The sequence below is a fragment of the Mustela nigripes genome, chromosome 4 (assembly GCF_022355385.1).
Source record: "Mustela nigripes isolate SB6536 chromosome 4, MUSNIG.SB6536, whole genome shotgun sequence".
NCBI lineage: Eukaryota > Metazoa > Chordata > Mammalia > Carnivora > Mustelidae > Mustela > Mustela nigripes.
In genome coordinates, this window is record NC_081560.1 from 159,979,728 (window position 1) to 160,004,892 (window position 25,165).

Below are 25,165 nucleotides of genomic sequence, written 5' to 3' on the forward strand. Positions count from 1 at the left end.
AGCAGTTGTTTTTCAGGGGTACTATTTACTATATTTAGAAATGAGCAACCCTGGGGTAGTCCCCAGGCTGCTTCCCGTGACCATGAGATCCAGAGTCTGGGGGCCACTGAACATTTGGTCCCCAGTGTGGTCTAGGGACAGGAACCACCAATGTATCCTGTGAGTTGCTGAAAAAAATGCAGGCTCTCAGCCCTGCCCCAGACCGCCTACATGCAAATCGGTAAGACTGTACTCCCCAGACCATGCACGTTAAAGACTAAGGTGCTCTGAGCGAGGGGACCCAGGCACCTTGTCATGCCTGAGTTTCCTGATTCCGATCCTCCTTTCAGACTGATCATAAGTGCCCTGCCCTCAGACCCGTGGTATAAATGTCAAGGAGAGAGATGAGGAGCCGTGCAGTGTGGGCCAGGGCGGACGGACGTGTGGTGCCCCCTCCTGTGTCTACAGCAGAGGGTGGGGACTGGCTTGCAGAGAGAAGGTTATTGTTACACTGTGCCCTGGGGCCATTGAGGCAAGGGGAAAAAAAAAGGGGGGGGGGACCTTTTTTAGGATGACTAAACTAGAATTCCAGAAGTAGAGTAAAGTTATTATTCCCTCAGGAGACTTTGCAATAGTTAAGAAATTGTTTCTTTGGGTACTTTCTATGAGCACCGCTGCCAGGATGAGTAAATTCCAAAGCAAGGCCAAAACACACGACCTAAACCCCACTGACAATTAGTGATCCAAGGCTAGGTGGCTGGGCGCCTCCATTTTCCTCCACTCTTCCTGCTCCGCCCCCTTAGGGAACATATGGTTTGCTCTTTAGGAGAAGCTACTTTTAATTCCAAAAAAACGAATGTACTTGTATCCTTCACTGAAGGATGTGTGTGATTCAGGCAACGTGATTCTGATCTTTAAATCCAAAGTGCAGGACTGCACAAAAGAGAAAAGCAAGAACCGAAAGCTTTTGGGCAAATAAGAGGAATCCATTTGCCCAGAGAAGAAACAAAAAAGAACTACAGGCATTTCTGTGCCCAAAGATGTCTCGCTGTCATCTGAGGGACTTGGTGGAAGCCGCTGACATTACACTTGGCATTTCCCAAAAACCGAGTTGCCTTGGGAATAAATCCCATTTTTAGAGAAACTGCTTTTCCTTCTGGGAACTAACTTGCTTCTCTTTGGACTTTTTTTTTTTTTTAAAAGATGAGTCATAAAGAAGTTCATAGAGAACCAAAATTTCACTTTGTCCTGCACTGTGGACACTGTCTGGGCAGAGAAAGCTATTGCCAGTAAGGGGTACGGCCCTTACTGAGAATGGGGTCTTCTATAGTTTAGGGAGGGGGTTGGGACCCCTACCATCATTGGAAGAACACAGATTCATGGAGGACGGTTAATATGGAGGCCATACATAATGAAAAAAATAATAAAATTACGAAAATAACTATTTAAGATTTGAGTGGGAGGATTTTTAAGTGAGAGGAAATGTTTCATTCATCTGTTTTACAAGTTAGAAGCAGGAAACAGAAAACTCCATTTAATATGGAAAACAATTAAAAATAGACTCCAGTTCCATTCTCGTCCAAGTTAATGTAGGGGAGGGGGGAGTCTGGGAGAACTGTGCAGTAGGCGAGCAGCAAGTCAAGAAAAGGAGAGGTTTGGTGCCCAGCTTTTTTGAAACTCTGACTAAAAAGCTCTTTCTGCTCTAGGAAACAGCTTGACAACTTTACACTTCACATTGAAAAGGATTTTTATGAAGGGAAAGTTTCTCTCTCTGTTGAACTCCAACTAGTAAAAACTTGGGACTTAGAATCATCTTCTAAAATTTTAAAGCAGAAGGGTCAACAGATACAACTATTACTTCAAAGTGCTTCTGCTTTGCCTAAGATGCCCCTTCAGAGAAGGGGAAGAACCAACCAGAAGCAGTAAGAGAAGCAAAGAAAAGAAACATGGAAACCCTCAGCAGAGCTGTACAGGGTCGCACAGCGTAAGGGACAAACAGCCATGTGAGCCTCATATCCCCAGAGGGTGCGCTGAGTGACAGCCCAGTGTGATAACTGCTGGCAAGAGTCAAGGCCAGTGTGTCACCAAGAGAAAAGTCCAGTGCCTGCTTCAGAGGCATAAAAACACATTTGACAGTTTATAAAGGTTTCCACCTATTATGCTTGCTTTTTAAAAAAAATTTTGGTAATCGAAATTTTGCTTTCTAGAAAATTCAGAATGTCAAAGAAATCACCTGACTTATTAAAAGAGGTATTACTTACTGTACCTAGATTTTCCAGCCAAAACTCTGATTCGAGTGCTCATGATGAGAGGAGTTTAGGTGCATAGACTTTTTCCCTTCTGTCTTCTCTTTCTTTCTTTTTGGTGCTGCCATCTGAAGATAGTTGTGAAAGCCCCAGGCGTGCAATACATGCTCCACCAGCTTACTTACACAGATATCCGACATCGTCCTAAATCAGGGACCTGTCCCCCTGCTGTGGTCTACTCTGTGGGTCATGGGAGTGAGTAAACGGGGGCAGACAACCTCAGGGAAAGACGGGGTTTGTAAAAATTTCTGTGGAATGGCAGAAGTCCTGCCCTGGAAGTCGCAGCACAGCTACGTGAATGCCAATGAACTGGGGGCGCCCTGTGAAGGTCCCTTACCTCGGTTGTGTTGCAAGAGTACAATAGTAGGATTGACAATTGTCGTAGAGGGGTAGGCAGAAGATGGCTTGCTAGCTGGCGCAGAGCTCTGGGGATCGGTTCCCACGTGGGATGAAGAAACTTCATTTAGTAGAGGACCTGAATCCTGAAAAGTGAACACACACTGTGACCAACCGTAAGTTACATGAAACCTAACGTTAATGCTTTTTAAAAAGAAGAAATTTACAGCTTTACAAGAACCTTAATTATGAAAAGAAATGTAATCAATGAGACATCGCGAATTCCAGTTAGAAGCTTAATCTGGAATGCATAGTCTCTTTGTTGGTGTTAGTAAGGGTAGAGAGCAAGGGTGAGTGTTACTGGAAGTCTCAGCAACATCATTATTTTCACCTGGTAACAACTGTGGGTCACTCCGGTTACTAAAAAAGGAAATTCAGAACAAAGTAGAACAACATGCAAGACTCATGCAATTCCAAATGTGATCCGAGAATGAGAGCTGGTTTAAAGGAAAAATCAGGAAGGTTTAGTACACTTGTCTAAAGAAACATGAGACAATGTGAGGACAAGAAGCCATTGATGTAAAGAGTGAAGAGTTAAGTACTGGTCCTCCCGGAAAGCCACTCTTGTTATCTGCATCACTCCTCAGCCTTACTAGCACTTGCTTCTGTTATCTGGTTCTAACTGACATTTTTTTTTTCACTCCAGTATGGAGTGACAAAGATTTCTGAAGTGGTAAAGACTTATGAAGATCCTGACTTCAGAAACCTGAGGTTTTGGCTATAAAATCCAATAGAATCATTACTATCAAAATTATAATTTGCATGATGTGAATGATGGCAGCCTTCTTTGAAGACAGGAAAATAAGACCTCAATATGTAGTAAGGATGCATATACAGTTTCCTCTATCATGCCTATAAATCTTATAAAGTTTCTATCTTGGAATTTATAGACCTCCAGCCAGCATGTCATTCTTAAGGAGTCTGAAAGGCAAGACTTTGATCGTTATTCTCCAGATGAAAGTAAGGCTCAAAGCAATTAGTTTGCTCGAGAGATCAGCTTCTAAGTACCTGTAGGACAAAAGCTATGCCTCCTTCCTCCTTTCGACCCTTGCACCTAGCACAACACCCTGCAAACAGCAGGTGCTTCATAAATAAACACCACCTGAATGACTGCTGCTGTCTATTTGCAAAGGCACCTGAACAACCTCTGCAGTAAGAAAACACATGCCCATAAGAGAGAGAACGTATCAGGACCAGGGACAGTTCCTAACACACAGTAGGGCTTCAGTCCAATTCTGAAAGTGTCCTAATGTTGCAGCTCCTAGTTACGGGCAACAGCTCAATTTAGTGACTAAAATCCTTCCCTGAGGCTCGAGAGGCATAATATGATCTTATTCAAAAGTCTTCATCTCCACTTTTTCATTTGTAAAGTAGAAAAAAATTATACTTGTCTTAATTTACTTCCTAAGTGATTTAATAAAGAAAAATGATCTATCTCTGAAAACTCTGCCAGAATGCACCCAAGAAGCACACACACACACAAATTGGGCATGTGGCTCCTTAAGGCAGAAGTGTCTCCTGTGGTGTCTGGACAGATCATGTGAACAGGAAATATTCCACAAAATTTCATTCGGTGGCACAAGTCTTATTTCTGGAACATCACAAAAATGGCTACTGACTAAAAGAACCCATTCAATTCACATGAATTTTCTTTTTCCCTCTTCCTCTCAACTAGCCGCAGGTAGAGCAAATCTCAGCTTGTGGCTTGACCACCTTCCCTGGGGGTTCTTCTTGAGCGTTCTCATTGAGTGCAAGACCCCAAGCAGTGCCCATCCTCACCTCACTGTTATCTGGGGCCCAACCAGAAGTTACCAGGCCACCTGAGGACCCCCTAGAAGTCTACACCAGGCTGATCAGTCAGGTCTGAGAAACTGAGGACACTGTCCTAACTAACCTGTTCTGGATCACCTGTAACAGAACTCAGTAGGAAAATCTAGATCAGATTTTCATCTGATAATCATAAAAGATGATACATTATAGAGTATACAATAAAACCACTCACAATCGTAAAATAAACGAGGGCACTAAACATATCTTGCTTTACGTGCTGCTCTAGAGAAATACTCTGTGCCCAAGGGAAGAACAGACCCTCCAAAGCAGGAGCAGTTTCTCAATTCATCTATAAACTGCTGGGGGGAGGGGAGGGCATTAGAAACAATCTAGCTCAATCCAACAGGGTTGAGCTGCAAAGCTCAAAGCTAGAAGGATAACCGAAGAGGCCTGACCTAACTGCACTGTGTCACATCTAGAGATCTGAGAGGAGGACCTAGACCAGAATGAAGCTGTCCCCAGCTTTGCTGGGCCTGGTATCTGGCTAAATATTCTCCCACAAGCCAAAAAGAGGTTTCCCTGTTTTTGCGCAGGACTGGCTTTGGTTTAACAAACCTCTAGAGCCAGTTTTGTAGGCACCCACCTTTACACAAGGGGACATTATGGACATTTAGCTGCATCAGCCAATTATATAACCCACTGTATCTTAAAATGTGGTCTGAGGCCCCTGAGGACCAGAATCCCCAGGATGTGTGTTAGCAAATCAGAGCCCCAGGACCCTCTGCAGACCCATCCAATCAGGACTCCGGGCATATAATCAGGAGTTGACAACTTAAATGAGCTTCCATGCCTCTCAGGTAATCCCAGGTACCCGAAGCTTGAGGGCCCATACGGTACCTACAAAAACCCTATGAAAGCAAGGGCTGTGCCTTGTTCATAGTTGTACCTACAAAATCTAGCAGAATGCCCAGAACATGGTAGGAGCTCATTAATTGCTAATTAGCCAATGACTTATTTTTGAGGGACTCTCGCCCCTATTTGCAAGGGCAAGTCCTCGACAACGTAGCTAATGATCATTGAGCGCTCTCTCCACTATCCTAGGAACTCGAACATACTCGGTCCCACTGCAGCCCACAGGCCTATGGGTAAACCCACCCATTCCCATTTTACAGTTCACTCTGACGGTCTCAGATCCTCTGACTCCCAGGGTGGAAAAAGAGGAGAAAAAAGACTAGGTACCCTGATTCAGCTTTTCTCTCAAGCACTTCGGGACCCTCCCACCTACCATGGGGACTCGGTCGTCATGGGACGGGACCTGAGGTGTTATGGGCCTTGACCTTCATACAATATTTTGCCACAAAGAACCCCGGGAGCCACTAGTCAGGGGCCCTGGCAATTTTCTGCCTTTGGAGAAAACAGCCCTAACATCTGCCCAAGGCTTTTAAAAAGATCCATTTACTCAATTAAACTCAACTCTCATTTTTTTTTTTTTTTTTTTTTTTTTCAAAAAAACCCCCTACACTCTGCCTCCTGGGTACGTAACAGCGTTTACTTGCTAACTCAACAGAAGAGGCAATCTCTTCCTGCCCTGGCGCCTCACTGCTCCCTGGTGGAGAGACGGCCGCTGGCGTCCCCTCACGGCTCTTCGGCTTCCCTTGGCTCTCACCACCACATCTGCTTGGCCTCTCAAGAGCATCACGAGCCAAAGGCAAGGCCCCGGAGGCTCTCGGAGGGAAAACGGAGTTCTTTCAGGAAGGTGTGCATTCTGAACAGGACAGACAGGACGAGGGACGTGAGGGGCTCGTGAGCGGCTGCAGGAGAGCGCGCGCGGGAGGCATGCACTCTGGGGGAAGCACACACGGGTCCGGTCGCCACACGAGCACAGTGGCAGCGGACACGTCCCTCACGGCTTAGTACTTCAGTAAGAAGGGTTTTCACCGCCAGGAGCAGACATTCAGGACAGCTGTGAGGAGGGGATTCCAGCAAGCTTACGGTACTTGAAACGGCTCCCGTGAGGTCAGGCTCCGAGGCTCTGAGGAGGCCCTCCGGGGCCGGAGGGAGCAGCGGAGGAGGTGGTGAGGAGGATGGTGGTGTCTGGCTAACGGGGGGGTGGGGGTCAGCAGCGCCGGCTGGCTGGCTGTGGTGGGGCCGCCTCTGCAGACGAGGGGGAATGAAATCATCTAGAGTCGGGAAGGTCAGAGGTGAGCCGGCAGGGGTGGTCGCCGGGCCTGGGGGGCCAAGGGGCCCCAGAGATGCTGGAGGTCTGGCTGTACCTTCTTGCCCTCTGTCAGTATTAACCAGGTAGAGAGGCACAACTATTACCTCAGGCTGGGCTGAACTGGAGGAAGAGGCACCCTGTAGGAAATAAGGGGGTTGTTACGTAAAGGCGCACGGCAGGGAAGAAGGAATTCCTTATTTAAATGGTTGAGATTGGACATGCAGTGATGTACTCTGAGAGCTATTTAATTGGTGCCCATTCCTCAGAGTACATGAGACAGTCGGTGCTGGCCAGCTGGCCTCCTGACGCTCCATGACACATAGGGAACCCCGTCCAAGTCGACTTGCCATCCATCTATTTTTGAGTCCTTTTAACACTTGAGAGAGAGAGAGAGAGAGAGAGAGAGAGAACAACAGAACAGGCAGGCAGGCTGCGTTTAGCCCCCGAACTGCTTGCAGAGCCCGAAAGCTTGGGAGCAAATAGAATTTCTCTGGCTCCTTGCGATCAAACATCGACACCCCGTAACTCACCCTATTATTAGTCTACGGATCCCACACTCTGGCATACTTACATACTACCAGGAAAGGGCAGGGGACAGAGAGGGCCGTGCCAAGGTGTTTAGAGAGCAGAATCTGGGACTCAAGCTGTGGCAAGGTTGACAAGGAGAGGGAGGAGAGGCAGCCCAGAGAACCACTGAGCTGCCCGCATGAGCTTCGAGAGAGACAGTGTAGAAGACACACAAACATTCCTAGTTCCTTGCCTTGGTTGGATAACACGGCTGCAAAAGGTAAGGTTCTTTTGTCTTCCGGTGTTCAGGAGCAGAGGAAAGCTGGGGGCCTAGCACAGGTGGTCTCGCTGCGTCCGGGAACGGAGGCCGAGCACCCTTAGCGGCATCTTTACGGATGTCAAAGAATGGCTGGGGAGGGTCAGGAGGAGCAGAGGGTGGCCTTCCCGTGCTGGCTGTGCGGGGGACAATGCTGGGAGCCGGTGCGCGAGCGCCTGCAGCTTCCAAGGGCGTGCCCGTGGCTGGGTCACGTGCAACGTGAGAGGCGCTTTCCGCGGCCACCCGGCAGATGTTCTTGGATAAACACGGGACATATAAGCTGCTGACCTTTTTATTCCCATCTGCCTCGTGACGTGGGTTAGAGCTCACATTCTCCCTATAAACTGTTCTCGTGGCCACACGGCGGTGCCGGGGTTGGGAGGAAGCACCGGGGACCGTGGGACCTGGAAGCGAGGGCCCGGAACACCGCACACCTTCAGGGCCGGCCTGGGGTCGTGAGGGCCTCTGCTGGCTGGGGGTGCTGGGGGGCACATAGGGCTTTGGTGAGCTCAGGTAGAGGGAGTCCTTGGGGGTACTGTGGCTGGGGGGACGCTGCCATGCAAAGCGGTCTTCTTTAGGGAGAGGAGGCCGAGGGGGAGAGAGAACCTTTTGTGTTATTTTCAAGAGAGAGTATCAAAATGGGAGAAAAAACAAAGAGGAGGGAAATGGAAAGAAGCATGACCATTAGAAACAACAGCATAACATGATCTGAAGAAAAACAAGTCTTGACATGTTTTTAAGCCAATCCTGGACTCCTTGAGGTCCCGACACTTCTCCTCTAGGTGAAGCCAAGGGCTGAATCACACTCACCTGGAGAGGCCAGCCTGACCCGCTCACATCTCAGCCCCAGAGAGGCCGCGTGGTAAGTCCGTCTGACAGCGATCCTTGGTGACCTGCACCCTTTGTTAGCCCTCCAGACTGATGGTGCCCAAGGACTCAACGCTGGAGCAAGGGGACCCAGAGCCCCCCCGTTTTCTCACACTCTTTTCCTCAAATATTTCTGTCCATGCCCTTCATGCTCAAAGTTTAAGTTTACTGAAATGCTTGAATGTCCTTCATTCTCTTCCCTTGGGAAATAGAGAATTGGAAGAATTGTCCTTATTTGTGTTCGCAAGAGACAGATGTCTTAATTGAATCACTGAGATTTAGCACTCAATTCCGTAAGCATAACAAATTGAAGCTCACCAAGAAAAGAATGCTAAGGACTTAGAATCCACATGTGCTCTTCTCTCAAAGGAAACAACTTGACGGAACTAATTATTAGGAGGAAGACAGGCATAAGATTAAAAGCACGTAGTCTCCTGTTCTGATGCATAGAGAACAAAGGGACCAGGCCACGAAGCACTTGATTTACCTACCAAATTGGACTGTGCCTGGTTCATCCAATCCCCGCCCCTTCACCATTGCCATCCAGACCACCGCCAGGCACAGACAATCCCACAGTGGGGTGGCCAGCCTCACACTCCTGGCTCAAGCCCAAAGCTCTGGTTCCAGGCTAAGAGCTAAGAGGCTGTAGGCCACATCTCATTCCCTCTCCCACCCCACAGCTCCCAGCTCCTCCTTGGGTCCCAGTGGGGCAGAAGAAATGAGGTAAATCTCCAGAACCATCCTCATTTCAATGAGAACCATCTGTCAGCCAGTGGCTCAATTGGAAATGAGACCACAAAATGAGAAGTTTCTTTTCCTAGTGCTACGGATTAAATGTGCATGTCCCCCAAAGTTCATATATTGACCCCCTGGCCGCAAGATGGTGTCTAGCGGTGGAGCCTGTAGGAGATAATTAGGGTGTGATGGGGTTATGAAGGTGGGGCCCAACGATGTGATTAGTGCCTTTATAAAAAGAGAGGTCAGGGCTCCCTCTTTCCACCAGGTGAGGACACAATGAGAAGGTGGCTGTCCACATGCCTGGAAGAGTGCCCTACCAGGAACCTTGATTTTGGACTTCCCAGCCTCCAGAACTCTGAGAAATAAATATCTGTTGTTTAAGACATCTGTTTATGGTATTTGCTTATAGCAGCCTAAGCTAAGGCACCTAGATGTTCCTCACTGGTTCCGGTCTTTAAAGACAGCCCAGTGCTAGAGGAAAACCAGAACGTTCTCTTCAATGGCACGGGTGAGGTGTGTTAAGAGTTTGGCCACTACCTGGTAAATGGATTATAACCCGAAACTGGGAGAGTGCAAGGGTATGGGTCTGTTTGGGGGTTGTTTATTCTCTTTTTTTTGTGGCGCGCAGGTAGAAAGGGGCAAGGGTAAATAGGTGAGAAATCAAGGTTTTTGTTTGGATTAGATTATCAGCCCTATAAACAGTAAGCAACCTGTCCCGTAACAAACTCAGTTTTCAAGCTACAAAGAACCCAGATCGAGAAGAAGTGATCTGGATGACCCAGGTTAACTCAATGCCGACCCTTTCCACAGGGGACCCATGTCGGTGCCAGCAGAACAAGGCTACATGCGCTTGCTGAAGACACAAAACGAACGACCCCTCTCCAGTAGGTTGCAGGGGTAAAACCTTCCAGCTGGGACTTTTGCGGTTTCCAGGAACTTAACACTGGAGGCTGGGGCATGTTTCAGACTGAAGGATGATCTCCAGAAACAAAACACTCAAACTAGCAGCACGCAGCAAAGGGACTTCTGGGCTGAGCTGCTGAGGGTTGTCAGGGAGGTAAGCAAAAGACTATTCTGACTTTGGCTCAGATTTACTTTTACTTTGAGCTCGAGTGTCCCACATGTGATTCCTTCTTGTCCAAAGATAGAAATCAGTTTCAGGGAGTTTGTAACTTAATTTGGTTATGGCCCTATAAGGGCCTGGGGTTGCATCACGTCAGGCATAAGGCTTCCCAGGGCTTTGACCCCATAGACAGGACGCCTCCCTAGAGTGTTGACAAGGCACTCAGAGCCAAAGGCCATCCAGTCCCAAAGTATGTCCCAAAGGGGGACAGGCACCATCATTTTATAAGGAACTACTTTCTGATCTACTGTAAACATTGTAGGTCTACATAGGCTGTTTCCACTCCTCCCTAACTGGTTCCCAATGCAATTCCATTTATCTTTGTAGAAGGTGGGGGCAGAGAAGAAATGGGGCTCCTTAAAGAATCAGGTATGTTCTTAGTGATATAGTTCCAGAAACTACCAAACTACCAAGTACCAGAAACTCTGCCTTCACTGGAGACCCCCAGGATGATGCCGTCAGAGAGCAGGAAGCCCTAGTTTCCCATTCCTGGAGGGGAGGAGAGCTGGGCAACAGGTCCAGGCTAGCGGGGGGAAAGGGAGCAGATGGGAGCACTGGGAGACAGGCCTGCCCTCTGACCCCCAGGTCTCCTGGACCCCAGCTCATTCCTTATAAGGAGACAGTAGGCCTGTGGGGCTCTGAGAATTGTCCTCATCTGAAGCTGAGCCAAGCCAGTCACCATCCCTGCTCAGCCAGTCCCGTCCAAGCCAGTGTCTACTTACAGCTCTGCCAATGGCTATTGGGACAAGAAGCCATGTTTATATTCAGAAAACAAATCCAAGAAATAATTTATTACCTAAAATTCTTGAAAGTTGGGGAGCCAATTTTACACGGAATATACAGAATAAAAACCTCTGCATCGGCAATTTGCCAGGCTCCCTTTAAAACATCCCAGTGTTCGCCTGGGTGGCTCAGTTGGTTAAGCGACTGCCTTCTGCTTGGGTCATGATTCTGGAGTCTGGGGATTGAGTCCCGCATCAGGCTCCCAGCTCCATGGGGAGTCTGCTTCTCCCTCTGACCTTCTCCCCTCTCATACTCCCTCTCACTCTCTCTCAAATTTAAAACAACAAAACAAAACAAAACAAAAACAGTAAAAAAAATTTTTTTTTGGATAGTGACAGACAAAAAAATACACTATCTGTAGGGGTGCCATTGCGTATCCAACTCTTGATTTCAGCTCAGGTTGTGATCTCAGGGTCATGAGATCAAGCCCCGCATGGGGCTCCATGCTCAGTGGGGAGTCTGCTTGGGATTCTCTCCTTCTCCCTCTGCCCCTCCCCCCACTCTCTCTCTCAAATAAATTTAAAAAAAGAAAACAAAATATCTATAGGTTATAAGGAGGTTTGCCCTTATGATAAGGCTCACCCTTACCAACTCCTTAAAGGCAATGGTTAACATCCTGATCTGAACATAATGAATGCTCAATAAAGCTACAGTAAATAAATGTATTTAAGGGAAATTTTTATTTACTTCACATGCTTTTAAAATTATCTCTTTAGAAGAGCTAAGAAGCTAAAAGGAACCAGTGAACAAGGCTTTGGGCTAAGTCACTGATCGGGAAGGAGGATGTGCTTCCAAATCTGCCTTGAATTAATTAGCACCATTTCCTAACCCGGGTACGAGCCAACTGTATCCATTCCTGAGACCGCAGAGACAGGAGCCCGTCTGCCACGGCCAGCACACTTACACACCATGGCAGGTCTCGGAAATGGAACAACTATGACAAGTCATTTACTGGATAGCTGTGTCCCATGAGGGCCTCAGGAGGCCAGGCATGCTGGCAGCTCTGGCCTGGCACGCACAGGGCTATGCCAAGGGGAGACGAGCAAGGCAGGGGTGGAAGGCTTAGCGGGGCTGCTCGGAGACAGCTCAAGGCCTAGAAAGACAGGGTCTGCAGAGAGGAAGGAAGACGTCTCCTCTGACTGGTTAACATTTCAGGAGTGGGTGCAATTCTATGCCCTCCGGAACAGGGGCCAGAGGATCACTGAGGAGCGGGGTGGGAACCAGGCTGGCATTTGGAATTCCCCGGCTCCTTGTAAGGTCTAGGAGCACCTTCACAGGAGACAGGCCCAGGGGAGAGTGGACCCCACAAGGAACATGGTCCCGCCACATTTGTTTGAGCAGCACAGCTTGCTTTAAAAGAAAGTACTGATCCGGGGGTGCTTGGGTGGCTCAGGGGGTTAAAGCCTCTGCCTTTGGCTTGGGTCATGATCCCAGGGTCCTGGGATCAAGCCCCACATCGGGCTCTCTGCTCGGGAACCTGCTTCCTCCTCTCTCTCTGCCTGCCTCTCTGCCTACTTGTGATCTCTGTCTGTCAAATAAATAAATAAAGTCTTAAAAAAAAAAAAAGAAAAGAAAGTACTGCTCCATTCCATGGAGCATGTTGATATGAGACCATAAACAAACCACAAATCTTTCTGAATTCGGAAAGATTGTGTAACAATCCTATGTTAAACAAACAAACAAACAAACAAAAGCCACAAAAAACAAAAACACTCTTCCCATATCACCTGAATTAAAATAGGGTCTATTCTACCACCAAAATGGCAAGAGTAGCCACAGGGAGAGGAAGGAAGAAAGATCAGGGAAACAGCTTAGGGAAAGACTTGAGCAAAATTATCCCTCCTCCAAGCTGTCCAACCTCAGGGGGTTTTCTTCGGCAGGCTCGTGTGAAGCGAAGCGGAGGAGGCTGGGGCTTCTGTCTGCCTGCTCAGGGCTGCTGGTCGGGGCTGGCCGCAGCTACCTGACCATCATCCGAAAGGCTCGAGTTGCTGGAACTCTTACAGGAAATTAATGGAATAAACCCAAGAGTGTACTCTTCTCTTGACTATCCTATTCCAGAGTTTTTAACACACGGGCTCAGACCTTCTCTCCCTTACTCAGGGCTAAACAGAGTCCCTCTTTCAGAACATCTCCATGTGCCTTTCAGACCTAGAAAACACTGGGCTTACATTTCCTGTCCCCTGGTATAGAAAGACCATCTTCATCCTATGCGTCTGTGACCCCTGACCCCCCACTTTTCACTCACTCTGGTCCTCACAGAGCTTTTCCAGAGCTAGCCAAAAGTGCGACTCAGAACCTAGCCCATTCCTTAGCCCGGCAAACAGGAAGTCCGAAGTGTAGACACAAGAACTGGTGCCACTCACCCGTCCCAACCCCGCCCCCCCCCCCCTTGGGCACATGCCTACCTGGGGCTTGTCGGAAGGAAGGTTGGGATGCACACTTCTGTAGCCCTTGGCAGCAAGTGAGGAGGGCTGGGCGTTTCCATTGGCATCCGCATTGGAAGAAAGCCTCCACTCATCTGAGAGATGGGGGGGAAAAGAAAGAAACCCCTCACTCAGAGGAACACTCCCTGCTCCCCTCTACCCAAAGTCCCGGGCCGAAGGTGGAGCAGAAATGCGAGAGAAGTCCTACCTGCCGAGGGGGTCTCTGAGTCCAGAACTACGTGTGGTGCAGAAAGGAGGAAAACAGAGAGAAAAGGGGGCAAACAGAAATGGTTACGCTGGCAGGAAACCAGCATGTACTGCAGAGAGACAGGGAAGTCCAGCACCCCGTTGCCAGACACAAAATGCCCTCAGTCACCACGGCCTAATTACCATAGGAACCCACTCTAACCCATGATGTGCTCACAGGCGCTGACCTTTGAGAACACAACGCTCACATTCACAGTAATGAAGAAACAATTGTTCCTTGACATTCTTATTTTACGGACAAAAAGGCAACAGAACGCCCTCCTGCCCGGTTGCTAGTAACTCCCATTCCCCTTCTCCAGTCCTGCTGTGGGCTCGGAATGACCTCTCCTCATTAGCAGGCTGCGCTCCTGGACACGGGCAAGGAAGATAAGCAGTTTTTTGGTGGTGACTGGCGCTGGGCTAGGGGGGACAGCATGATTTAAGCCCAGAGGTATTCGCTGTGATAAGGACTTTTTTTTTTTTTTCCCTCCCTGTCTGCTTTTCTTCTTTCCACTTAAATGAGCCACATAAACAATTTAAAATCGAATCACCCTGAGTTTTCATCATGCTACAAGGCACCCTTGTCTCCCTGTAGCCAGGTACCACCCCGCCCTCCCAGCCAAGCCAGGCACATCTGAGAGACCCCTCACACCAAGAGGCAGCAGAGCAGCTGGACCTCAGCTCAAATCGTGGATGCACTGCCAATGGGCTCTGTGACCCTGAGCAAATTCCAAGCTTATTTTCCCATCTGAAAAGTGGGGCTAATGTTACCCCGGCTTCCTGAGTGTTCTAAGGATTAATGACAGAATGCATGAGAAATGCTTAGCATGGGGCCTGCCAGAGCTCAGTGTTTGCTATCATCTTCTGCACCATCTCGTGTCTATGCTCTCTCCTCCACCTAGCCCAGAGGTCAGCACGCTCTTTCTGCAAAAGGCCAGACAGGGAGTATTTTCGGCACCGTGGGCCACGTGGTCTCAGTCGCAACTATTCAACCCTGCTGTCCTAGCACAAAAGCAGCCGCAAATCATAGGTACATGAATGAGTGTGGCCGTGTTCCAAAGAATTTTTATTTATGGGCCCTGAATTCTGAATTTCATGTAATTAACATAGGCATCTAATACCATTCCTCTTGTGATTTTCCTTTTATCCATTTTTTCCCAAGAACTATTCTTAGTTCATAGGCTGTACAAAGATAGGCATGGGCCGGGTTTAGCCCACAGGCTGCTTTGCCAACTCCTGAACTAGCCCATCCTTAACTTCCTTCTTTGTGCCCTACCTACTCTTACCTTCCAAGAGAGATGGACACAGCCGCTCTCACAGCCCCAGCCCCATCTCCATGGGGCTCCCTCAAGAGGTGGGCTTTCCAGGTGTCAAGCTGAGACTGATCAATGTCACGGACCACCAACCCAAGTACCAGATGCTGTTAGTCACTTTTGTACCTATTTCGTATTTGATCTCGTCACCCAACAGGTCTGCAGGGAAGATGATCCTTCTACCTCATGGATGAAGAAACAGAGGACAAGGGACTTGCCCAAAATCACACAGCCAGGAAACACAAAGTAATCAGTCTGGGTCTCCGGAATTCAGGGCAGCATCTGCCCACCACTGTCAGCCACCAACCCCACCATCAGCCACTATCAGTCACATTCCAGGGAAGTGCTGGGAGCCAAAAGGTGGTAGAACAGGAGGCAAGGGCAGAGGTCAAGGTTTCGGGTGTTCTGTATCCCGGTAAAGCAGTCTGGCTGCATCAGAATCAGCGGAGTGCCCACTAGAACGAATTATCCCACTGCCGGCATTCCCCACTCCATAAATGGGAGGTAAAGCCTGGGACTTGACATTTCTAACACGTTTCCCTGGTGATGCTAAGGCTGCCGGTCCGTAGTCCACACTTTAAAGACCATGATAAAAGGAATACCCAAAGAACATCTGGGATGCCTAGGTGGCTCAGTCATTAAGCCTCTGCCTTTGGCTCAGATCATGATCCCTGGGATCAAGCCCTGCATTCAGCTCCCTGCTTGGAGGGAAGCCTGCTTTTCCCTCTCCCACTCCCCCTCTCTCGCTTTCTCTCAAATAAATAAATAAAATCTTTTAAAAAATAACAAACACCATCTTTTTTCTAGAGAACTGTTTTCTGTTAACTTTTAACTACTCAAGTATCCACTGTTGCTTCCTTTCCGTTCTAAAACAGTTTTTACAGCACGTTTCGGTTGTGTTCCCCTTCAGCAGGCTGCTGCTCACATTTCTGCCACCCCCGCACGCACAATCCATAGGTTGTCTCCTCTTTCCAATCACACAGCTGGGGACTCTACAGGACTTGAGTTCCATGCACATTACTGCAACGTACTGGCTCCTTCGACTGGAGGCAGGCTGCCAACCACTGTGCATTTCCTTTTTCTCATCTATGAAGTAAGATCTTTACCCATGGACACCTCACAGGCTTGCTGAGGATCCAGAGATCAGACATGTGGAGGATCCTAAAAATGACCATTTTTAACACTCACTGTAGCATCCATCTAGACTCCTGGCCCAGGGATTGCCTTCCACATGGCAGTCCCTCAACCACTAGGTGACACAATGTGACAGTGGTCCCCACCCCCCGTATCCATCAACTTTTGCTTTGTCTTCCTTTCTAAGTTCTCTCTTGTCCACCTCTACCAAGTCATTCCGTCCAATGTGTTAGATCGACACACACACTGAACCTCAATGGTTCGGAGAGAGGGGTTACCTCGTGAGGAACACGGGCATTCTACGTGGATGTGGCGGCACATTGTTTTGCGTGCTCTTTGGGTTCTGGTTGGTTTGCGTCTATTCTGGTGGCCCCGAGAAACAGATGTCTGTCCCTCCACAGCACTGGTTGTGAAGAGACTGCCATTCTGGCATCAGACAGCCCAGTCCAAGTCCCTGCTAACGGCGAAGGATAGTCTTGCTTAGGAAAGGAGGGCTTGTCTGCTTCTTCTGAGTCATGAGGACCAAATGGGAATATGTGGCATGAAGCAAGTGCTTTAGTCAACTTGGATTCCAAAGCATAAAGAAGAAAAGGCTCCCCACACAGAGAAATAAGTCAGAGCTGTTGACAGCTGCTATTCGATAAATAGCTTTGAGAACATAGCATCCTTGGGATCAACCCTCTTTTTCGTCTTATTCCAAGTCATTAAAACTGTTCCCCTCTCCCTGCCCCAGAAAAGGCAATTCCCAGGACCTCTCTGGGCATTCCTCTCTTCTTTACCAAAGGAGGCCTGAATTCCCAACATCATCCTCCTATTACCTCGTCTTCTGAACCTTCGAGGTGCGCAGTGGCTCACAGCCATTTGGACCTGAGTGCAGCAGGTGAGACCTGATGTACATAATCATCAATTATTAACTCTTGGTTGAGGAGGCTGTCAAAAATGCTTCTTTCACAAAGCATTACCTCAGCGCTCCTGGAAGGGGAGGAAGGCCAGGAAAGTTGGATTCTAGATAGGTTTTGCAGCCCTGAAGAGACTCAGCCTTTCCAGGACAAGTATAATTTCTTTTATCTTTTCCTCTATCTCTTCTTTACAAATAACCTTTTGTGGCCTATGGCCACAGCCTCCTGATATGTTCTTTTATCTCATTCTGTGCTAATTTCATTTTGGTCAACTTTAAAGTTGTGCTGCTGATCAGTCCTTTTTGGGATCTCAGGACAACTGGGTCAGATTCCACATGGTCCAGCAGAGTATCCAAGAATTAGAGGATGTGTTCAAGGTGGGCCTAATAGTGTCCCAAATCTCATTTGTGTTTATTTCTTTTATTCCAGTTGTGTGATAAAGAACAACCTTCCCCCCAAAGAGGTCTGACTTTGCTTTCTGACTTCTGGTAGTTAATCTCTAAACCATTGGAATGTCATCCCAATGCAGTCTTTGTGCCAGATCAATAACGTGATTTGGGGTGGGGGTAGGCTCTGAGCCATCAAGACCTCAGCCTCCTAATGGACTGGAGAGTGAGGATCAACTATGGGAGCAATGGATAAAAATTCTGACAATACTTGGAACATACTGTCATACCTCAGTGCTGGGAACTAATGCATCCTGACTCCCTAGAGAGGTCAATACAAGGCCCCATGCTTGGTTCTTCCCTAGAGCCCACGCTGGGCTTCTTCTCTTGGCTGATACTAATCTGTATCCTCTCCCTGTAATAAACCACAGCCATGAGTACAACCATGAGTATAACAGCTTTCAATGAGTTCTGGGAGTCCTAGCAAATCACGAAACCCAAGGGTAGTTTTGAGAATCCCCTCACCTAGTATTTGGTGTCAGAAGTGAGGGTGTTCCTTGTCTGAGGGGAGCATCTGCAACCTAGAGATCGACTGGGAAGCCTGGGCTTCGGGTGAAGGCACTAACCTCTGCCTCTGCCTCTAGACTTCCAGCCTCCTACCTCCAAGTCCTGGGCCCAAGCTATGGCTGCCAGCCCAGCCGTCCCTCCCACAGACCAGCTGCCCCCACAACCCAAGTCCTTCTGTCCTGCCCATTTCTCCTGCCTAATGGGGTTTTGTAGAATTTGGGAGTTATCCATAAGCCGACCCTTGTGCTAACAGAGCCCTTAAGAGACTCTTGATAGAAACCAAAGACCTTCCTTCAGCTCCGAAAAGGTTTTTCCCTTGATTCCAACCCAAAAGTTTATGTACGTTTCTAGTTTGGCCAAATTTGTGGATGGCTTCCCACCCTTTCCCATTCTACATTCTTAGTCCTATGTTAGCTTTATGTCTCAGAAATGGTGAAATGCACATCAGTCCAATAAAATATGAAATAAGAAACAAAAAAAGGGACGTGAGGGTATCCTCAGGGCTCCTGGGTGGCTCAGTTGGTTAAGCATGTGACTCTTGATTTCAGCTCAGGTCATGACCTCAGGGCTGTGAGACTGGGCCCCATGTTGGGCTCCACATTCAGCAAGGAATCTGCTTGGGATTCTCTCTCATCCTCTCCTTCTGCCCTTCCCTCCCTCATTAAAAAAAAAAAAAAAAAAAAATCTTAAAAAAAAATGAGGGTGTTCTCTTATGGAGACTTTTCCTTCCAACTTCTTACTTTGGCAGTCATTCTTGCACAGGCATTCGTAAGGAGGATTCTGAGTTATTGGGGGTAGAGAGAGTCTTTAACTGGTCCCATGTCAATTTTCTCATGATAAGTTTTTGCTACTGCCATTTCTAGAGTGCAAACCTGAGAGTCAAACCAGAGAAAATGTGCTGGTACAGTTCCAAAGCTAACAATGTGGTCAAGGACCAGGCAGGAAGGACTGAAGCAAACTGCACAGAATTAACACAAATGGAAGGGGTGAACTGGATTTTGGCTTGTGGGTCAGAACACAGGGATTGATGGTCTTCGGGCTATACTAGACAGGAAGCTCCATGTCACAGCCAGCAGTGCACTGGGCTCCCTGTCTCTTCCAGAGTAACTAACACCTGACCTGGAGACATGTCACCCTGAGCCAAAAGAGCTAATACCCACACCTGGCCAGGCAAATGATATCAAGAAGCAGGGATAAGGTAATGGGAGTCAGCAGTAAGATTACTGCAGTTCTTTCCAGATGCTTCTGATCCAAAAACCAAGGTCCACATTCAGAGTTTAGGAGGCTGGTCAGGAAGCCGTGGCTGGGGATCCAGAGTTAAGCTACCACTTGAGGGCCGGAGTCTGGAGGGTGGATTTGAACCGGGCAAGTCCAAGGGCTCGTCCACAGGCTCGATCTCACTCCACCTCAGAAAGGACCTCCATCCTCCGAGCGTTCATCTGGATGCACGTGGCTCCCAAATCCACACCCCGAACTCCAAATTTCCAAATGTCTGTTAAAAACTTCCTCCTAGAAGTCCTGCCCTTGCCCCAAAACTCGGTGTGGCAAACAATGGAATTCAACATCCCTTTCTCTCCCTTCATAAGCCACTGTCTCCACGAGCACCACAGCCACTCTCCTGGTCACACAGGGGAGGCAGCAGGGAGTCCCACCTCTCCGTGCTCCTCACACACACCACACGGGGTCCTGCCCCTTCGCTCTTCCAAACGCACGTCCACCCTGGCCCCCAATCCTCGTTCCCACTGCGCTCACGGCCTCTAGCTGAAAGTACGGGAAGGCTTTCCCAGGCCTCTGGACGTGCACAACTGCCATCGGAGCTGCCATCAAAGAACACCTGCAGTGTGCCCGGCCGGGTGCTGAAATCTTGGGGTGAAGGAGCTCACTGGACCCCAGCACCTCTACCAAGGTCCTTCCATGTCACAGATGAGGAAACTGACGCTCGCCGAGGTTGAACGAGTCGCCCACATCACAAAGATGGTAAGTGGCGAAGCTGAGCCTTGACAGAGGGCTGTGTCACTGCGAAACTAGACCGTGTCTCACAGGACGAGGGAGGTGGAGCAAGGACAAGGAACAGGAGACGCGTCTGAAATGGGGGTGTCAAGGGGTCACGTAAGCAAAGAAGGTGCTGGGCAGTAATACAAGCCTGGAGCTTCCAGTCTGGGCAACTGCTCAGCAACCTGTGGGCCTGCAGGGAGGGAAGGTGGCAGTGAAGCCAGGGAGTGAGACATTGAGGAGGCAGACAGGGCAGCTCAGGGACAGACGCTGGCCCCAGTGATAGGGAGAGAGCTGGATGCTACCTGACATCAGCTGTCTGGGAGGAGGAAGCACGGAGGAGACACCTGCTGCCTCATATTTGGGCTCCGGGTCTGGGCTGGACCGTGGCTGCCTGTCGAGGCACATGGACTCCCAGGCTCTGGGACAAAACTGGAGACTGGGGCGGGGGGGGGGGGGGGGCAGGGTGAGGAAGCAAGTTGCCATCCAGAGGCTCAGGTGCAGGGAGCCGAGAGGGATAGAAGAGGGCTGGGAACCACGCGGACACAGACAGTTAGGCGCCAGCAGGACGCTGGTCAGTGAGCAGTACGGTAAGAGGACAGGACCTCCAGCTGGAAGGTCCCATCTCTAGAGCCCCATCCTTCTTCAAGTTAACTGCAGCGTTAACTCATTCTAGCCTCTTTGGTACTCTTCCCTCTACCCAAACCCAGCTTGTGCCTTTCATCCAAACCGCCCTGGGATGTAATCTTGAATCTGTCCTTGGTGAATGGGATTCTGTTTGTGTCAGGTTAATTCCCAAAGTTCCCAAGGTCCCAGAGCATGTTGGAACTCAATACCATCTTGCCCAGGTCCTTCATACTTTACCTTGGAAAGCACGACAGTGGACTAGCAGCCCACACCTGACTCTTCTCTTACAGTAAACAGACTTCTGTCCTCATCTGAAGCACCCAGAATTGTGCTGCTTTTCCTTCCCTTCTCGCTATTTCTCACCACAGTTCCCACGGACTACTCAGTGCCCTGCACACAGATGATGCTAAATGAATGTTTGCCGACTTGGGAGTCAATGATCTCCACTTACCAGGAGGAAAATAATCTAAGATCGATTTACTGTAGAGGTATGGATGACCAATAGCTCTCCCTTAATTCTTCAGAGTATTCGCATTTTACCACAAGATATTCCCTCACACAAATTAGCTGTCAGAATTTATAAGATGTAGAATTATTTGGAGAAGAGAGAGTTTCCTAAAAGTGCTCAAATCACCATAAGGTCCTGTAAATCCAAGCCCACAGATTGCCAGGGAAGGGGACAGTCAGCGCTGTGTGTTAATGCCACCCCACAACCAGGAGGGGGAGCTCCAGGACCCCTCCTCCCACTCGCCTGGCTAATTCCCCCAGCGGAAGGGCCCTGCACTTGATTAAGGTCATTTTATTGAGCCATGGGCTGTAGGTACGGTCTTTTTCTTTCAATTATCCCTGAGGATTCTCTCTTCCCCAAACATCCTTGGGAGCTGGATCTTCTCAGGTAGGCCAGGAGAGGCTGGATGAAGCTAGCCTTAGGAAGAAATGCATTATGCTTTCACTCCGCGGCCTCACCTTTCCAGGAGGCTAGAGTGGCAGACTGCAGGGGGGCAAAGGCCGGTATGGGTTGAGGAACATAGGGCCAAGAAGCGACTTTCAGCCTATAGTGCTGGAGGCCACTTATGCCTTCCCTGAGACCAGGGAGAAAGCAGCTCTCCACAAGGCACAACCTTACCAGAATGAGGCTCGTGCTCAAACCCTAGCCTGGCTTTGTCCTCAGGCATCTGCCTTGGCACTAGTTCTAGGCAGCTGGGATAGGAAGTCAGTTTCCAAGATGCCTGGCCACTGACCGGCCCCTTCCTTCAGATTTCCATCTCATCACAATGTGGGGGGGGGGTGCTCCCCACTGCACCCAGGAGTCTGCGTGCCTCACTTCCTTTTATCTTCAGTCCCAAGGAAGAGGGTCTTCACCCTCACTCCTTTTCTTCTTCCATTTCCTTTAAGATGAAAAGGAAAGTCCCCTTCCCTCTAGCAATAGCTCTCAGATGTGATCCCTGGACCTGCAGCATCTCAGCATGACCGGGAATTTGTCAGAAATACAGACCCTCAGACTCTACTTCAGACCTGTCAATGGGAATAACCATAAATCCTAAAGCCCCAGCCTGGGGCCCAGCATCCTGGCCTTTCACTCCAGGTGATTCTGATGCAGCTCAGGTGTGAGAATCAGCGCCCTGTGGAGTGGATGGGGGGGGGGGGGCAGGGCTGCCCCACCCTCAGCTAGCTGTCCCTGGGAAACCTCAGTGTTTCTCAACTCCCAGAACACTTGGGGAGCTCTGGAAAACCCTCTCTAGAGAGGTCACAGTAATCACAGTCATAACCTACTAATAGCGACTGACCTCTAACGGCTCATTCCATGCTGCTAGGCAGGTGCAACACCTTCACTCACTCCACGCTCACAGTAATGCTATGCGGCGGGTGCAACTATCAAGCCCTTTCTCGAGAGGACACCACTAGGGCCGGGACAGAGAATGTCCTGTCCACAGCTGCACGGCCACAGATATGAACATAGATCTACCGGGTTCCAAAGTCCCAGGTCTCAACGCCCCAGGAGCGGTGGACACCCCGAACGGTGGAACCAGATGGGAGATGGGCTGCAGATGGGCTTCTTCATCGGGCTCCCGGTGCTCCCAGGGTGCAGTGGCCTTGGGATGGCTCTTCTGATCCTGCTGCTTCAGCTGCCAGGTGGCCTCCCCAGGCCTGAGCCCTGCCCCTCCCCTCTTTCTGGGAGCCAGGTCAGTCAGGCACCTGCATTTCTCAAGCTCCCCTGGTTTCTCCCTGCCTCCACCGCCCCAGCCCTGCTTGGCCACTTACAGCCATCTGGGGATGGTCTCTGAGAAACCTAACCTCTAGCCCATCTCACCACTCCCCTCCCATGCAGCCTCTGCCCTCAAGAATGTGGTCTGCAGGGCCACCGGGCTCTGTGATGAGGTTTCTCCTCATCTCCCTGGTCACCAGCTAACCAAGTGGGGCCCACTGCCTCACCCCTGCCTGAAACAAGTGAGCACGTGTTAGCTCAGGGGACAGCCCAGACGGAACAAGCTGCTGACTGCTCCAGGGACCTGTGGGAGACTCGGAGACAGCTGGTGAATGCACGCCCTCCCGAGCAGAAGCACGACGGCCTCTCTCCCTCCCAAAGGGACTCTGAAACCCTCCTCTAGGCACCGGGGTCACATACCTGGCTTGCTCTCATGCTGCGGGGTTTCCTGAGGGCTTGTGGGGCCACTGCTCGGGATTTCCCTGTAGGAAGACGAGGCCCGGAGAGTCACCGCTCCCTTCCCCGTGCAGATTTTTGTAGGATCCATGTCTGAAAAGGAAAGATGCAAAAGAGAAACCTCAATCCATGGCTCTTGCAGGATTAAAGCAACAGTCAGTTAGCAACTCATGACAGCCAGGGAATGAGATGAACCTGCTTACAGCCACACGAAGTCTTATGGTCAATGTGATGGTCAATGATAATTAATTTGTGGGTGGAGGAGAGAGACGAATCCCATTTCCGGAGATTTCCCACGCATCATGAGGTTCAGGGAGTATGGAGGCAACAATGAGTTCTGTGTAAGTTATAATGATCAGCTGAACACATTTCAAAATCAAAGCAGGTTAATTCCTTTCATTAGACGAGGCTTAGGTTGGTGAGTAGACTTCTGACCAATTAGTAAGGAGCAATTCAAGAAAGAGTTGATGAGAGATTTCTCAAGCTTCCAGACCATCCTTCTTATGAAAGAGCAAGCTGGAAACATCAGTTGTTCCGGGGAAGAATCAAGTTGTTCTGAGGAAGAATCACCCTCCCTGCAGTTCTCCAGTGGAAAAAGGAAAAGAAAATCTTCTAACCACAAGGCAAGACCCTTAAAATGCCGATGGGATATGCTGCCTAGAGCGAAAGATCATGGGTGAGAGCTTCACATTCCAAACTTAATGAAGAAAATTCACACCAAAGAGAATGACAAGAACACCCAATCCTTCAGTGAACAGTGTTCACTGTGCCCCCCACTGAGTCTTCTCTGGGCCCCGATCTTTCCTACAGTTCACAATGGCCTATGAGCACCCTCAGGGGCATCTTTCTGAATTCCATTGAGAAGGACTTCAAAACAGAGATCTGGACGCTCTTCCTCTAGAAAAACCAGGGATGAGGAGTCAAGAAACTGACGTAGATCGCACAGTTCTAGAAGGCACAGGTTTCCTTCCATTCAGCTCAGCTGAACTGAATGCCACAGTACAGTTTTTCAAATTGCTCAGAGCACAGCCTGGATCTCTGACCTAGAATTGTCAAGACTGGGATTACGAGGTAAGACTTCAGGCGGGCGATGGGCAGGATGGAGGCAGACGTCCCCTCCTCCCCATTCCCACACCAAGACAGCGAGAGGTATGGCTCCTCTCTCCTCCTTTCCAGTCGAGCAGCCTCTCCAGCAACTTGCACGGAAGGACCACTGGTGTTACAGAGGAGAACACATCTGCCCCATCAGCACCTCTTCCCATCGAATGCAAAGCACAAGACAACGTATGGCAGGGCAGCCAGTGACTTGATGGGCATGTGACTTGTCCAACCCTACCAAGAGGACAAGTGACCGATATCACAAAAGCACTGGGAAAACGGATTCACGGTCCTTTCAGAAGGGAGAAGCTGCAAAATGACAAATCCAGCCTGTCCCAGGCTCCTGGAGGCCCAGCCAGATTGTCCCAAGGCCAGAGCATGCCACTGGGGCAAAGTACTGCCGGGGCCTCACTTGTACCATTCCACACAGAAGGAAGCCATGTGTCCAAGCCGGCACCTGACCAGCACCCTTGGTCAGAGAGCAATGGCAGAAAGGGGCTGCAGGTGAACTCGGGGGCTGGGGAGCACAGCAGAGCATCTAGGATTGGCATCTAAAGCACCTGCTTCAAGTTCAGCCCAACTCACAGGCTCCCTGTGTAGGCACATTAATTCTCAGAGAGACTGAAGTTTTAAATAAAGTACTGGGAGCTGAAAGCCCCCAGGGAGAGCCAGGTACTACGTGCACCTCCACGTATCACGTACCCCATGTACCAGAGCCCTGTGCCTCTGGACTGACCCTTCTCCTAAAGAGAGGATGAACAAGGCATTTGCCAGTACTTCTCCAGACTTACTAGCTCCCAGGAGAAACACACACA

General features: G+C 49.4%; 1 protein-coding gene across 37 annotated transcripts in view; it reads right to left on the reverse strand.

The window, feature by feature from the left end:
• Nucleotides 1-25,165, reverse strand: part of SORBS1 (sorbin and SH3 domain containing 1) — a 226,497-nt gene that overhangs the window by 84,817 nt on the left and 116,515 nt on the right. For 22 of the 37 annotated variants that reach the window (XM_059398177.1, XM_059398176.1, XM_059398180.1 and 19 more), the window contains 4 exons: nt 23,217-23,345; nt 13,409-13,521; nt 6,444-6,806; nt 2,623-2,767 (listed from right to left, as the gene is read on the reverse strand). In XM_059398177.1, the coding sequence (XP_059254160.1) occupies nt 2,623-2,767; nt 6,444-6,806; nt 13,409-13,521; nt 23,217-23,345 (750 nt within the window). The remainder of the gene's footprint in view (nt 1-2,622; nt 2,768-6,443; nt 6,807-13,408; nt 13,522-23,216; nt 23,346-25,165) is intronic. The other 15 variants (XM_059398210.1, XM_059398188.1, XM_059398187.1 and 12 more) reach the window with 1 other exon arrangement.